General features: G+C 35.6%; 1 protein-coding gene across 1 annotated transcript; it reads left to right on the forward strand.

The window, feature by feature from the left end:
* The first annotated feature begins 1,863 nt into the window (after nt 1-1,863).
* On the forward strand, nt 1,864-8,512 carry LOC133710519 (histone-lysine N-methyltransferase ASHR3). Its single transcript, XM_062136608.1, has 11 exons — nt 1,864-2,238; nt 3,007-3,153; nt 3,751-3,915; nt 4,452-4,478; nt 5,129-5,243; nt 5,482-5,575; nt 5,833-5,926; nt 6,070-6,148; nt 6,449-6,620; nt 7,340-7,420; nt 7,996-8,512. Exons 1-11 carry the CDS (start codon nt 1,942-1,944, stop codon nt 8,147-8,149), a joined length of 1,425 nt encoding a protein of 474 aa, XP_061992592.1. The 5' UTR covers nt 1,864-1,941; the 3' UTR covers nt 8,150-8,512.
* The last annotated feature ends 7,031 nt before the right edge of the window (nt 8,513-15,543 follow it).

The following is a 15,543-nucleotide window of genomic DNA, read 5'->3' on the forward strand; positions in this document are numbered from 1 at the left end:
TACAAATAAAATCAAAAGCATGCATAATTGAATTTAGACGGTCATATGATTGAGGAAAAACATATTTGTGTTTCCCTATTTACATTATGGAATTTCTTCTTCTTCCTTTTATTTTTTAGCTGAAACTGATTTTTTTTTTTTAAATACTGAAAACATAAGGGATTTGACCAATCCCGTTGTTCATTAGTTGGACATGTAAAAATTATATCAGTATGAATGATTACCGGTCGGAAAAGTTAGTCAACATATATATATATATATATATATATGAAAGCAAAATTGAGATTGAAGAGGAGCAATTCAAGTGGCTGGCTACAAAACGTGAGAGGAAGATAGATAGAGGCAAGATCGAAGAAGAAAACAAAGAAATAACGGAAGAGGAAGAAAATCGCCATCGGTGTGTAGCCAAGTGCAGTTTTTTGTTGTTTGTCTTTTTTTTTTTTTTCCCTAATACCAATAAGGGGAAATACAGGAAATAAGAATCACAATTTATATTGTTGAGTGTAGTTAGATATTTGCTGGGTACAGTTAAAAAGAATTAAAGACATATCCTAGTAGAGCTATCATTAGTAGAGTTTTTAATGAGGACCATTAAAATGAGGACCTCCCTAATCAACGGTTGTGAGACTTACTTTTCGATTACATTACGGCAAATTAACCGTTAGATATATACTTATGTATGCATGAGTAGATCACTTTTGAAAATTTTCTTCCAAATTGCTAATCGTTAATGTACTGAAATAGATCAAATCAATGGACGAACCAAATCTGTCAAACTTTAACTTTTTATGTTCATAAATCACAATTATGTTGAAAGTTTGCATTTGTATTCTTAATTTCCTGGCAGGGGTATTGGCAGGAATTGATTGAAACTCTAGCCTGGGCTCATGAACGCACACCTCTAGCTAATTTGATTCGATGGAGAGATAAACCGGTCGCTCTTTCTATTGTACAAGCGAGACTAATTGAATTAGCCCACTTTTCTGTCGGTTATATGTTAACTTATGCAGCTTTCTTGATTGCCTCTACATCGGGGAAGTTTGGTTAATTTATTATTTTAGGGGGTGTATCCGCGAGAATATCATTTCTTTCAACGGAGAAGGGATCTACCTTCTTATATTTCGACATCTAGGATCTGACTTGTATCATTGATACTAATAGGAATTGAACCATTATGGCAAGAAAAAGTTTGATTCAGAGGGAGAAGAAGAGACAAAAATTGAAAAAAAAAGAAGAAATTATCATTTGATTCGTTGATCCTTAAAAAAAAAAAAATAAGCAAAGTTCCGTCGTTGAGGGAGAAATGAGAAATTCATGGAAAGTTACAATCTCCACCACGTAATAGTGCACCTACACGCCTTCATCGACATTGTTTTTCAACCGGAAGATTGAGAGCTAACTATCGAGACTTTGGGTTATCCAGACACGTAGTTCACAAAAAGAAATGATTTACTCATGAATATCTAAATATCTAACGGTTGATTTGCAGAAATGTGATCGAAAAGTGAGTCTCACAACCATAGATTGGAAGTCCTCATTTTAATGGTTCTCATTAGAACCTCTGTGATTCATTATCAATGTAATTCTACCTGGGGTTTGAGGTTTTGCTCAGTTTACCCATCTAGGAGTAATTGGGTTTAATCTTAAGTAGTCGTGTTGTGGTGGGCTTCACAATACTGTATTTTCCAGTTCTCTATGGTCAGTTTGGGCATTACGAGGCCCGTGTTTCTTCATTTAGTGGGATCCAATGGCACTCTCGTAATTCCAACAATTAAGTAGTCTCTGCCGACTGCCCTCTTTCTGCAAATATTTTCACATCCGAGCTTTCCCGCCCAAAAGTCCCGCTCTGTTTCTCTCTCTTAACTTTTTTTTTTTCACTGCTGTGTATAGATAGATGCAGGTTTCTCTTGTTTCAATCCTTCAATTTTCTCCAAACCGACAATGCCGGACCTCGCGAATCTCTCTATCTCGGATTCTCTGACCGTCACTCTCACTCACTGCCCTAACATCAAATCCCACTCGGCCACAACAGAGAGCTCGGTCAAAACCCTAGCGTTTGACCGCGACTGCGACCAGAGGACGATGGGGTTCGCGACTCTGCACAACGCCAACGGTGCTGGAAGTTCCAATTGCAAGAGTTTGGAGGACCATGTCAGGGATTGGGTCACCCACAGAATGGAATCGGGGATTCCTGAGACCCGCAGCTCATTGCCTTTCCTTTGCGGTGCGAAGAAATTGGTAAATCTTCCTCTCTGGTTTTGTTTTTCTTTCCGCTCGCCGAAAAAATAGGGGAAGAGGAGTAAGAAATTGATTCTTTTTAGCTAATTGAGTCCAGAACCAGTATTTTTTTTTTCTTTTTGTACATTTTATGACCTTGGTTGGGATTGATAGAAATGACTATGGAAACAAAATGTACATTAGTCTTGTTGGATGGTGTCGAACGGAATTTCGATGATTGAGGTGGTTATAAGGATTGTATGCAATTGGTCAAGCTAGGATATGTTGTAGTAATAGGACTGTAATGGTGACAATCATGAACTTTGATATATGAAATACGTATTGCTCTTTAGATGCCGTATAGAAAATTTAGGGTTTCTACGTTCTTTTCTATTGGCTAGAGAACAGATTTTGATACACAAATGGTTTTAGGTGATTGATGAGATATACTATATATAAAAATGGAATTTGAGGTCTGGAAAAGAATTGTTTCTTAGGAAGACTTGAGGTGTTTTTCACATGACTCTGGGGAAGATAAGGGAGTCCACTTATCTTACATTATGTTTCTTTCCTCAAGTTTATTTTTGTTTTGAGTGGGCGGAGAATGGGCTGTAAGTTGGATCTCTAAGTTGATCATTATGGTTATGAAATGGTGAGTTCCTTTCTGGAATGTTAATTAGCCAATAAGTTTTCCTTTTGCCCAATATAATGAAAGTCTTGAGTTGATGCTTGTCTTAGTTTTAGTTATTTTTTTATGATCACTCACAAAGCGCACTTTTCCTTTTTCAGGCCGAGTGCCTTGTTTGCCATAATTTTGTCTGCCCTGGGGAGGAGATCTTATGCTCTGTTCGTGGCTGTCAAGGACTCTATCACCGGGAATGTGTGAAGGAAAGGCCTGGGATCTCTAATACCAAAAAGTTCACGTGTCCGCAACATGTAAGTTCTTATAACCAATATAGCAATCCTGAAATTAGTTTCTATTTTTATTATTTTCTTGTGCCATGATATTTAGCTCTCTTACCATCAAGAGTGTGAAAGGCAACTCGACAACACATAATAATTAGGTTGATCCATTGATGTTTGGCAAAACAGCTGACCATTTTTGTTACATTGATTCTGTTGCAAGCCTTACAGAATGCTATACTGGCTGGTAGAGACACCTTAATACAGTTCTTATCAATGGAAATTATAATTCATCTTTAAGTATTGTATGCAATGCTGTAATGGAAAATTTAATGAGACTTTAAGCCACATGCTGTAATAGAATCTTTAACATCACTTTTTCCACTATACTATTTAAGGAGTTTAATTATAAATTGCTACTGGGATCTTGTTTTATATCTTTTCTGTAGTTTATAACATTCTACATTCTGTCTTACTTATATAGAACAAAACTGTTTGAACTATTCTCTGTTGTTTTCTCACGTTTCTCTTAATATCAGTTAATGATATTTTGGTTTTTCGGTTTCCACACCACAAAAAGATGTTTGTACTTGCAGAAATGCTTACATCAGTTGCATTTCCAATAAGCAGGCATGCTTCATTTGTAGACAGAGGTTACATTGGCGGTGTGTACGTTGCACTATAGCATCACATGATAAATGCGCACCATGGCCGGATAAAGTGATGCATTTGATAGACCAGTCAGGGAGAGCTGTTTGTTGGAGGCATCCAGCAGATTGGTGGCAGGATAGGAAGGTCAATTTCTTCTTTCCTTCATCAGTTGCTATATGTCATTATTTTTTTATTTGAATGTGCAGAACATTATTGTTTGTTTGCGTTACTATATTTCCATGAAGAACACACTAAATCCTGTTCAAAAACTCGAGCTTTTCAGTAATGAGTTGCAGGAAGAAAAGTCAAGTTAGAACTTCTGTGGTTCAGGGCCTTCTCATTTGGCCTTTAGATTGTAGGTGCTCTATTAGCTGTAACAAGTGGTAAAAACCTAGTAGTAAATCCAATCTGGGACATCATTTTTTTCTTGAAGTATGAATTTCTCCATTTTTGGCAATCATGGATTTCATTTTTCTACACTCTTCTGATGTGAGACATTATAAATTCTTATATATCTTGGGCAAGCAAATGCTTTTGAGGTGGCCTTACAGTTTGAGTTTATTTTAACTAGCATAAGATATTTTATACTTTAGTAGTTTTGTTGAAGTTTTATTTCGTCGTTTGTATTTTTTCATTGATTAGGCTGGTTGACAGGAATGGTGTATTTGTTGAATGAGCAGCATGCAGTTTCAGCAAGCAATATAGAGGTTAGACTAACGAAAAACATATCAATTTTGAAGTATTTAACATTATATGTATACAGCCAGATCAGACTATTATTTTTAGTGATATCATCATGTGGTTACTCATGTCAGGCATTATACTTCCTTAGTTCAGTATGCAACATGCCAAGCTTTCAGTAATTTGAAAACAAGTTGTTTCATTAGTACCATAGAAAGTCGTGGCCGGATCACTTTGGAAATCAATTTTCTCTTTGTGCCTATCTTGAAATTTATTTTAACTGAAACCTATTTGCCCATATGCAACCAGTACCATGAACTCAAGGATATGTAAGATTGTTTTTGGCAGTCAATTCTTGCTTCCTTCGAGATGATGATTAAAGAATTTTTTTTTGTGACAGTAGTAGCCATGCCTATGGGTTTTGACAAGACCTTAACAAAGTTTTTTTTTTTGGAAAGTTCCATAGTGTAGTTTGCTAATTATACTTTTTTTTTTTTCAAAGGAAGGATGCCTTTTATTTGAACCTTACAATAACCCTCCTTTACAAATTATACCTCTTTACTATCAGCGTTGTATTAAAACTCAGAAAATACTTATCCTGTTCAATTTCTAAAATGTTTAATTATAAAGAAAGCAACTACGTACCAGTAATATTGATTTTTTCTTCAACATTCAGGAGGTATTCTTTCGCTTGCCTCTGCCTTACACTGCCGAGGAGTTCAAGATTGACCTAACTTGGAAACACACGGAGAACAATATAGAGCCTCCTCCATATACGCACATCAGGCGTAGTATCCTTAATATTTGTTCCATTTGATCAATTACTTGTGGTTGGTAAAGTCTTCACTTAAGCAGATGTATGCAATGGTTTAAGTAAAAATGGGAAGTAAGATTAATGGCTGTTATTCTGCTTTTTATTTTTATTTTTATTTTTTTTTCATTTTTTATTTTTTATATTTTCTTTGGTCAAAATCAAGATCTACCAACTTTGTTTATGTTGAGCATGGCACCTACCTTGACTGAAGTCAGATATTTACCTAGTCAAGAAGAAGCGAGATGATGTTGATGATGATGTTGGATGCAGAGGTTGCACTTCTGTATGCTCTCTGGATTGTGTTTGCAGGTATTTTTCAATTATTTTGATCAATGAAGTTTTATTTTTGACATGTTATAGCTGTTGATATGTATGATTTATTTACATTGGTTCATGTTTTTCACTCTTATGCATTGACACTTCACCGCATTTTTTTAAACTGAAGTAGTACCTTATATTTCATTCACTCTTTACAGTTAATCCTCAGTGTAAAATTGATTAATGCATGCATTTAAATTGAAAATTCATGAATCCGAAGCCTCATTGTGACATGACTAATTTAACAGGGTTCAATGCATAAGCTGTTCAAAGGCTTGCCATTGTTCTGAAAATTGCACAAACCGTCCTTTTCTGAAGGAGAAGAAGATCAGAATCGTCAACGTAAGAAGTGTAGTTTAGAACAACATCAAGTTCTTGCCAACTTTGAATTTTATTCAAGTAAAGTTTATTACAGAAATGTTGCCCTGGTCCCTTGGTGACCAAGGAATTCAAATTTATTATCAATCCTTTATACTTCATCTCAGACCGCACACTGTGGTTGGGGAGCAGAGGCAGCTGAATCTGTTAAGAAAGGCGATTTCATAATCGAGTATATTGGCGAAGGTAGTTTCATCTAGCTTTTATTGTAATCAATAACTATGAACATACATATGATATATACATATAGACACACACACACACACACATATGTAATGTAAATTCTAGTTCTTAGAACAGCGAAGACATAAGCTTTAGCTGCAATCTAATTGTAATGTAATACACACACACATATGTATATTAGAAAGTGATGATTTTGTTTTGAAATTACAACAGCACCCAAACACTAAATTTGCTGTTTCCTTTTTGTTTTCATTACAATTTCTACAATCCCTTGATGCGGTTTACTTTTTCTTGCTTTTTTAGTTATTAATGATGCGTTGTGCGAACAAAGGCTTTGGGACATGAAATACAAAGAAGTGAAGAATTTCTATATGTGTGAAATTCGAAAAGACTTCACAATCGACGCTACTTTTAAAGGAAATCCATCACGATTTCTAAATCACAGCTGTGATCCGAACTGTGTCCTTGAAAAGTGGTTAGTGTGGTTTGACATAACTACTTATATCTTGCTTTGCAATTTGAGATAGTACCCACTTCCAGATTTTGTTAAGATGATTGCTCTTTCAATGTTGTTTTTAATCTTATAATTATTGAAGTGGTTATGTATCCTATATGCTCGTGTTTAAACATGAATATTGGCTCTTTTGGGGAAACAGTACTCCTGTTTATCATTCGAGTGTTGAATTTTCAGACAATATGTATATGATAATTTGTTAAGCCAACATTTATGGTCAGACCAATCATTAAACATAACAGTCCTATAAACATAGTGCATATCATAGTTTACATCTCAACTAATTATGGATCCTATATGCATCAGACAAGATTTATGGACTTCTAGAGCATCAAATTTTCCTAAGTAAATCCAGTACATTTCAACAAGATTTTTTCTGGGTTCCAGCCAACTAGTAATATGTTTAGAATTTGATGCTCGAATTGTGGGTGCAAGAAATAGTCTCCATCTGTGGTACTCCAGATTAACACTGTCCAACTGAGCAGTTCCACTTTGTTTTGTTTTGTTTTTCTTTTCAAAATTACTTATTTGTTTATCATATTTACAATCGTTATTAAATTAATACAGTGATACAATCCACTGGTAATACAACTGAATTCTTTATCTGCTCATTAGAATAAAATGTTAACCCACTATTAGGTCCCAAGTGCTAATCAATAATGTAAGTTGGTTTTTTGCAGGCAAGTTGAGGGGGAAACACGTGTCGGTGTGTTTGCTGCAAGATCAATAGAAGTCGGAGAGCCATTAACATATGATTATAGGTATCTTTTGACCTAATGTTAGTGAACTAGAGTGTAGTTATTAGTCTATAGGTATCTTTTGACCTAATGTTATTTCTGTCTGTTAATCCCATACTGTGTTATTAGTCTATTACCAGAATATTGCATTATTCTGATATCAGAAGTCCTTTGCAATAGTGCCTAATGCCACACATGTAGCTCCTGACAATTGTGTTTCCATATTTACTAGATTGCCAATGTTTAAGACCTTATGGATGACCTGTGCGATAAACTGTTTTGCCTGGTTTATTGTTGCATTTTCCCTTTGCTGTAATTGCTTCTCTTCCATTGAGCTGCATAGGTTTCCAGCTAAAACAATCTCACTCCTCAAGTTTCCTCTTCATTTTTGATGTAGTCTGTTCCTCCCCCCCTCCCCCCCCCAATATTACTTCTTTTCAGGGTCTTTTGTGTGATTTTTTTGGATTACAACGAGTGACAGTTTGTTCTTTCAGTTTAATTTTGTTTGATGAAGTCCTATAACATATGAAGATTAAGCTAACTAAGAATAAATAGCCATAGTTGACTGGTGCCTTATATTGTGAGTACTCATTTTGTAGATTTGTGCAATTTGGACCCGAGGTGAAGTGCTGTTGCGGTGCATCAAATTGTCAAGGCTATCTTGGCATCAAGAAAAAGATTTGTAAGGTGGATATTTTCTGGGGGAAGAAACGCAAGAGAACACCAACTGCTTGCATAGCTATCCTTAGGTGATCTCTGTCAACAATTGTTGTATGTCCAGTGTTCTTGATTGCCCATATCAAGAAATGTGGGCACATATAAAAAGAAAACGGAACTCAAAAAGAAGAAAAAAAGAGAGGAAGAAATTATATAATCACATCATGATTCTTTGGTTTTGGACATAAAAGATGAACATCTACTCGTAACATTTGTATAAACCTCTGTAGAACTTCCTGTTGGCCATATAACACTGAGAAAGTGTAACTGATTTGCCCATGTTTAGATATGCTGCACATTTACCAAAGTAAGAAAATGTATGTACTTTTGTCAGATAGCAGGCTCATTTTTTACTAACCTGTGAAGACTTGAGGCGTAACAAATGGGTGAATTTGAAGTTGGGATTGGACCAACGTAATTGTTAAACCCATGTGATGATGCATTTTATTTGGGATTGTGAATCAAAGAATTGTCGTAATGCTTGCTATATGATTTTGGGACTATTGAAATGTTTAGAAGCATAAGATTGATAATTTGAATTGCTGGCCACATCAGGTAATGTTTTACATAATGGCTTTTGTAAAGGGTTTATTAAGATTTTTCTTAATTTTTGAAATATATTAATCTCTATATTAAGAGTGGCTCTCACAATGGATCTCTTAAAATGGCAAAAACAAAAAGGATCCCTTAGTGGAATGACCCTATATATTAGTACCTAAAAACTGAATCCTCGCTCTGAAATTAAAGTGCGCTTTTAGAGTTTAGGTCATTTTTCGGTTGTATATCTACATCTCGACCGTTCAGTTTTTAGGTACTAATGTATAGATCATCTCTGCAAAATTTCAGCCAAATTGATGGTCGTTAAGGAATTGATAACTGCCTTAAAGCTAGTACGGTTCAGATTGGACAGATTCAGTTCATCCATTGGTTTAAGCGAGTTAGATACCTTAAAGATCATCAATCTGGTTGAAATTTTGCATAGATGATCTATACATTAGTACTTAAAAACTGAACGGTCGAGATGTGGATATGAGACTGAAAAGTGACCATAAACTCTAACCTCGCACTTTAATTTCAGAGCGAGTCCTTGCTATGGATAATTTGTCACGCCTCGAATTTCAAATAAAGATATTCAAATCCGAAACGCGATAATTAAACCAACTCTTATAATTACAATAAACTTTTTCAAATAAATCTAAGTAACAACTACAAGTGTTTACAAAAATCCAGTGAATGGATATACAAATGTAAACGCTCACTAGGAGCATACCAAAAATAGCAGTACGCTAACAAAAATGGGTTATGAACCTAGCGCTGCCTGTACTCCTCGCCTCGATCTCAGCCATGGGGATTCTGACCTGCAGGAACAACCGCTACACCATGGAATAGTGCACCGGGATTGTAAACAACAAACCCGGTAAGCTTTTCAGCCCGTATGAGTAAACTAAATTAAAGTGACTCACATCACGCATGCTTATAATTTCTCAATTCGTGAGATGAATTAAAGCAACAACATTTAAGATCTCAAACACAACCAAACATACAATCACACTAGGTAACAATTAGTAATCCTTGCATCAAAAGTTTAGTTCAGGAGATCACCAAAGTCACCCAATTCAAAATATAGTAATCCCTGCGTCGAATTTTAGTTCAGGAGATTACAATTAAAGAAAGCAATAGAATTCATAGAAATCTCAATCTCACGTAAACACAAATGAAAAACCACAAAAACCTTCCCTGAACAACGACAGACTCGAACTCAACTGAATCGTAACCTGTCACCTCTGCCGAGGTTCAACCTTACGACCAAACTTCAGACCCTTCGGTCCTCAGAATAGAAATCCAGGTTACCACTGTAACCTTCAAACTTCAGACCCTTCGGTCATCAGAATAGAAATCCAGGTTACCACTGTAACCTTCAAACTTCAGACCACTTGGCCCTCAGAATAGAAATCCAGGTTACCACTGTAACCTTCAAACTTCAGACCACTTGGCCCTCAGAATAGAAATCCAGGTTACCACTGTAACCTTCAAACTTCAGACCCTTCGGTCCTCAGAATAAACCCAGGTTTACCACTGAAACCTTCTTACTCACAATTGTCACATCACAACTCCAAATAACTCTTTCAACAATATAAATCAACAAAATTTCACATATCACAATGCCACACCATCCAGATATATATTCCACGTAAATATATATAAGATTAAATTATGTTTAGTCCCTGTACTATGACCATTTTTTCGTTTCAGTCCCTGACATTCTCAATTAATCTGAAAAGTCCCTAACGTCAAAATTAGGAGTTGGCCTTAGGTGAAATGTCCAATATACCCCTCTGTTATTTCTTTTTCCTTTTTAATTTCTTTTTCTCCTTTTTTTTATTTTTTCTTTTTAATTTCTTTTTCTCCTTTTTTTTTCTTTTTTCTTTTTAATTTCTTTTTCTCCTTTTTTTTTCTTTTTAATATCTTTTTTGCTTTTTCTTCTTTTTTTCTTGTTCCTTTTTAATTTTTTTTCCTTTTTTTCCTTTTTAATTTTTTTTTGCTTTTTCTTCTTTTTTTCTTGTTCATTTTTAATTTCTTTTTTTCCTTTTTTCTTTTCTTTTCATTTTGCCTACTTTCTCCTTCATCAACCCACCAATTCCATTCCGATCAAACTCCACAACCCATTTGTTTCTCTCCCCAAATTGAAACCAAACCCAGCAAAGACCTAGCTTGGCGGTGCAGAGATGGACATCGAGCAAAAGCAAGAGGCTAGGAGCTGATCGATCACTTCTTCACCTTCTCTGAAGCCATCTCCCTCTGTTGGGATCCGCCCTCGCCTCCATCATCGCCGACGCCATCTCCCAAACACAAGCAGATCCCAATTAGCTCGGAAATTCGCCGCTAAACCACTCCCCTCTTGTTTTCACAGCCTACTTCTCTCTCTCCCACTCAAATCTCACTTTCTCTCTCCACATCAAGCCTCAATTTGGAAACTTTTCACTGAAAACTACCATTTTTTCAGACCCTGAGGTTTTTGGGTCTTGCTCAAAATGGTGATTTGGATTTTGGGTCTGGTTGAAATGATGGTTTTTGATGGCCAAGTTGACCAAAACCAGAAGTGAAGAAGAAGAATAGTGATGGAAAAGGAAAATGGCCGCCGGCGTGGAGAATAATAATTGAGGTTTCGGGTCGATCTGGCTTGGTTCGCCGACGTGGCGCTACCGATGCAGCATGATACGATGGTCATTAAAAAGGAAAAAGAAAAAAGAAAAAAGAAAAGAAAAAGGAAAAAAGAAATTAAAAAGGAAAAAATAAAAACAAAAAAAGGAAAAGGAAAAAAGAAATTAAAAAGGAAAAAGAAAAAAAAAAAAAAAAAAGGGCCGCCGACATGGAGAACAAGAATTGGGGTTTTGGGTCGATCTGGATTGGTTCGCCGACGTGGCGCTACCGATGCAGCAAGATACGATGGTCATTAAAAATGAAAAAGAAAAAAGAAAAAAAAATTAAAAAGGAAAAATAAAAAATAAAAAAGCAAAAAAGAAATTAAAAAGGAAAAAGAAAAAAGAAAAAAAGGAAAAAAAGAAATTAAAAAGGAAAAAGAAAAAAAAATGAGAAAAAGAAATAACATATGGGTATATTGGACATTTCACCTAAGGCCAACTCCTAATTTGACGCGGGAGGGACCAATCAGACGGAAATTTTGACGTTAGGGACTTTTCAGATTAATTGAGAATGTCAGGGACTGAAACGAAAAAATGGTCATAGTACAGGGACTAAACAGAATTTAATCCATATATATATACGTAGTCATTCACGCAGGAATGACCACTAATACCAACTATAGTTCACACATTTTAAAACCAAGAAATTCATTTTATACTTAAATTCATTTTTTTACCTGGGAGCCGTAGCCCTATGAACCGTAGTCGATCGAGTTCATATTATTTCAAACAAAGCATTAAATTTGAAAACGATTTACAATTATCACAACAATTCCAACAATTAAATAATTCGGTTCGTAATTGAACAATGTGAGATTTACTCACCTCCAATCCAGTTGCGTCTTCTCAACAGCCTAAAAACAACGATCCTAAATCGTACTCAATCGATCCGTCAATCACCTAATCAACACGATCCTAATTTAGTAACCGATTCAATAAACCACACTTAATAATGATCCAACAGTCGGATCATCGTCCATGACCACACAAAGTCATTGGGACAGTCATACGATCAATATAACAAAATTACAAGTCAATCGGACGGTCCGATCTTCACAGATCACAAATCAAACGATCGAATCGATCAAAATTGTAAAATTCATAACTAAATCATACGATATCCAAAAAATGCGTATAATACATCGAAATGATCGTATTGAGATGTAGAATCTAAAAATGTACAGAAACTATATTTTTGACCCCCGGAGGTGGCCGGAAAGGGCCGCCGGAGTTAGTGGCAGAGCCGCCGTCGACCACCACCAATGGTGTCGGGGCCGGGCTGCTCCTCTTCATCTCATCATACTTATCAAAAAACTCTAAAGGCATGATATCAAAAAACATCAGGAAGGGATCGAAATCTACCTTAGAAGCTACGGTGGCCGGAAAATTTCTAGAATCCGGCAGGTGCTCCGATCCACGTAAGAACTTCAACAACTCTCCTCGATTCCTTCTGGAGATCTGTTCAGAAACTCAAGGCGAGCTCACCAAGCCAAGAATCACAAGAATTGGTCGACTGTAACTCGAGATGTCCGGGTTGGAAGGTGGTTTTTCGATCTAAATCGGGGCTGACTTCCAACCGCCATCACAGGCTGCGCCGCCGTGTAAGGCCGCTACTGGGGGCTTCAGGAAGTTGAGGCGAGCTCGTGGATGAAGTTTGGTGAGGATTGGTGGCTGGTAGCTCGAGTTATCAAGCTTGGAACCAAATAGGGGTTAAACCGGACGGAGCTTCCCGCCGCCGTTTCCCGCCGTGCCGAGGCGCAAGACTGCCTCCGGCAGCTGCGCAAGGTTAAGGCGGAGCTGTAGGCAGTGGTCCGACATCGTGGGGTGGCTTGAGGAGGGAGAGATTGATCGGAGAGCCTTGTGCTCTGTTTTTCTGGGTTCGGCCGAGAGAGAGAGAGAGAGGATGAACAATGGTTTCCAAAAAGGGAGGCCGGGTGAAAAATGGAAAGTTTCCAAAAATGCTAGGGTTTTTTCCTTATATACCCGAGTTGGAAATTTCTTCTAAAAGAGATATCTAATTCGTAAGAACTCCGATTTTTGCGTTCCACATATGCACGAACTCGTATCGACGCTCTCTACAACTTTCATGAAGGAAGCATTCCCAAATTCCGTACGTATAAAAAGTCAATTTCTAAAATCGTACGTTTCGAGCTTTTGTTATTTTTTTATATTTCGATTTCTCAAATAATCCCGAAAGAGCAAGTCTTTGAGACTAAAATTCGTGCAAATGAACTTTATTAATTCCACACAAAATATAAGAAATTAAATTGAAAATCAAGGTCATTATATATATATATATATATATATATATATATATATATATATATATATATATATATACTAGATGGCCCCACACACTGTGTGTGAAAATTGAATTTTTTTTTTTAATAGAGAGTGGGAAGTTATTTACGGTAGTTTTTCATGGAATTATGAAAGTGGGTAGTTTGATTATCTGTTTCTCATTTTGACCTTTTTTTATATATTTTCTTTTTATTTTGTAATTTGACTATATCATCCCTATCTGTTTTATGAGTTGTATAGTTTTTTAATATTTTAGGGTCATTTTGGTATATTTTTTCTGTTTTGTCTAACAAAGTCTCTTCTCTTAATAATAGTATATATATATATATATATATATATATATATATATATATATATCACCTGTTGTTGTATTGCAAAACCCATAAATCCTAGTAGTTTCATGACCAAAAGAAAAGGCATAGTGAAACCATAAACCCACAACTTTGCAAATCATGTATAAGTACTTAAACAAAGATATCAAGATATCAATCTTGCTTAATTCATTCATGAAATGTTTACGTGCAGATGATAATTCTTGACGCGAAAAAGAACATTGGAAAAAAAAAATTCCTGAATTCAAAGAAATCTAGAACATTAGTTTAAAAAGGAGGAGAACATCTAGACAAATTCTTAACCAATACCACATTTGAAGGCTGCTAAATGGTGCTTTGATTCTTTATTATTGAATAATTACTTTAATTACTTTAATGTTGGACAAGGAATATTTACGACTGAAAATAAGAAAACATGACTTTTTTTTTCCTCCTTTTCCTGGTCTTAATTTCATTTAACTTGACAAAATCATCTACCACTTAAAAAAATATGGAGGTCCGCAAATTTATTTTAGAAGTATGAATAGAATTAGAGTTGTTTGTTTAACTATTGGATTGGATTGGATTGCTTTGGAACAATTTATGCCAATGTCTTTGGAACAGATATTCCAAGACTGGTTGGGAATAATATAATCTTTTAGATGCAACATTGGTTACCTTTCGGCCCACTTGGCACATCTATTAAGGAAACACATCCTTTGCTAAGTTCATCCTTATTCTCACGATCTAGGAACTACCTATCTTAAGCAATCGATTATAAATTATGTCCACATATCGGGCAACAACTCATTTGATACATCACATATGAGTATATTGTAACATGGTTGGGTCGATATACCCGCTAATTCTTCTTTTACTTTGATGGAAACATTATTGTTTGAAGCAAACCAAATCTATACCCAATAGATAATTCGACTAGAAGTGTTCATACCCTTGATCTGGCTTTTTTCTTTAGTGTAAATAAATTCCCAATTATGGAGTGGCTTCGAAACGAACCTGACATTATATACAAATATACTACTGTATATTGCAATGAGAATGTTGGAACCATATTCTTCGAGATAATATAATGAGAAAGGAACCTTGGAATATTAGAAAAGTGAAGCCAAATGGGATCCAAAAAGAAAATAAATTTAAATATAGCAGTGCATGAATCAATAGCAACCTCGTCGACAGCTATATAATAAAAATGAAGCTCGTTCTTCTTATATGCCTTGCTGGTGTGGTGGATAAGTGGATTTTAAAAGGTTTGTCTCTGTCCAAAGTTGAAAAAGGGTTACTGCTCAAAAGTATGCAATCTTGCAGTTTTATAATGGTTTACCTTTTCTTCTAAAAAAAAAAAAAATGGTGTACCTTTGTTTGTGTTTTACTCTGGGCGCTCATGGTCACTGCTTCTACTTGTCTTTTGATTACTGTGGCCAGAATAATAATCTAATTCCTTAGAGTAATGATTACTCAATATATATAGTTCCAAGTTTTAGCCTATACTGAATGTGTCTTAGGATTCTGATGTTCAGAAATCTTAGTAAAGTTCTCCAAATCATCAACTTGTGAATCGTACACTACTAAAAAAATAAAATTATATATATATATA

Source organism: Rosa rugosa, chromosome 5 (genome assembly GCF_958449725.1).
Source record: "Rosa rugosa chromosome 5, drRosRugo1.1, whole genome shotgun sequence".
NCBI lineage: Eukaryota > Viridiplantae > Streptophyta > Magnoliopsida > Rosales > Rosaceae > Rosa > Rosa rugosa.

What these genes read in the sequence shown, in the direction of transcription:
- LOC133710519 (XM_062136608.1), top strand. Translation starts at nt 1,942, where the DNA reads ATGCCGGACCTCGCGAATCTCTCTATCTCGGATTCTCTGACCGTCACT. An exon ending in ATTGGTGGCAGGATAGGAAG is followed by an intron (nt 3,916 to 4,451) that starts GTCAATTTCTTC and finishes TTGAATGAGCAG; the next exon opens with CATGCAGTTTCAGCAAGCAA. An exon ending in AGAAGATCAGAATCGTCAAC is followed by an intron (nt 5,927 to 6,069) that starts GTAAGAAGTGTA and finishes ACTTCATCTCAG; the next exon opens with ACCGCACACTGTGGTTGGGG.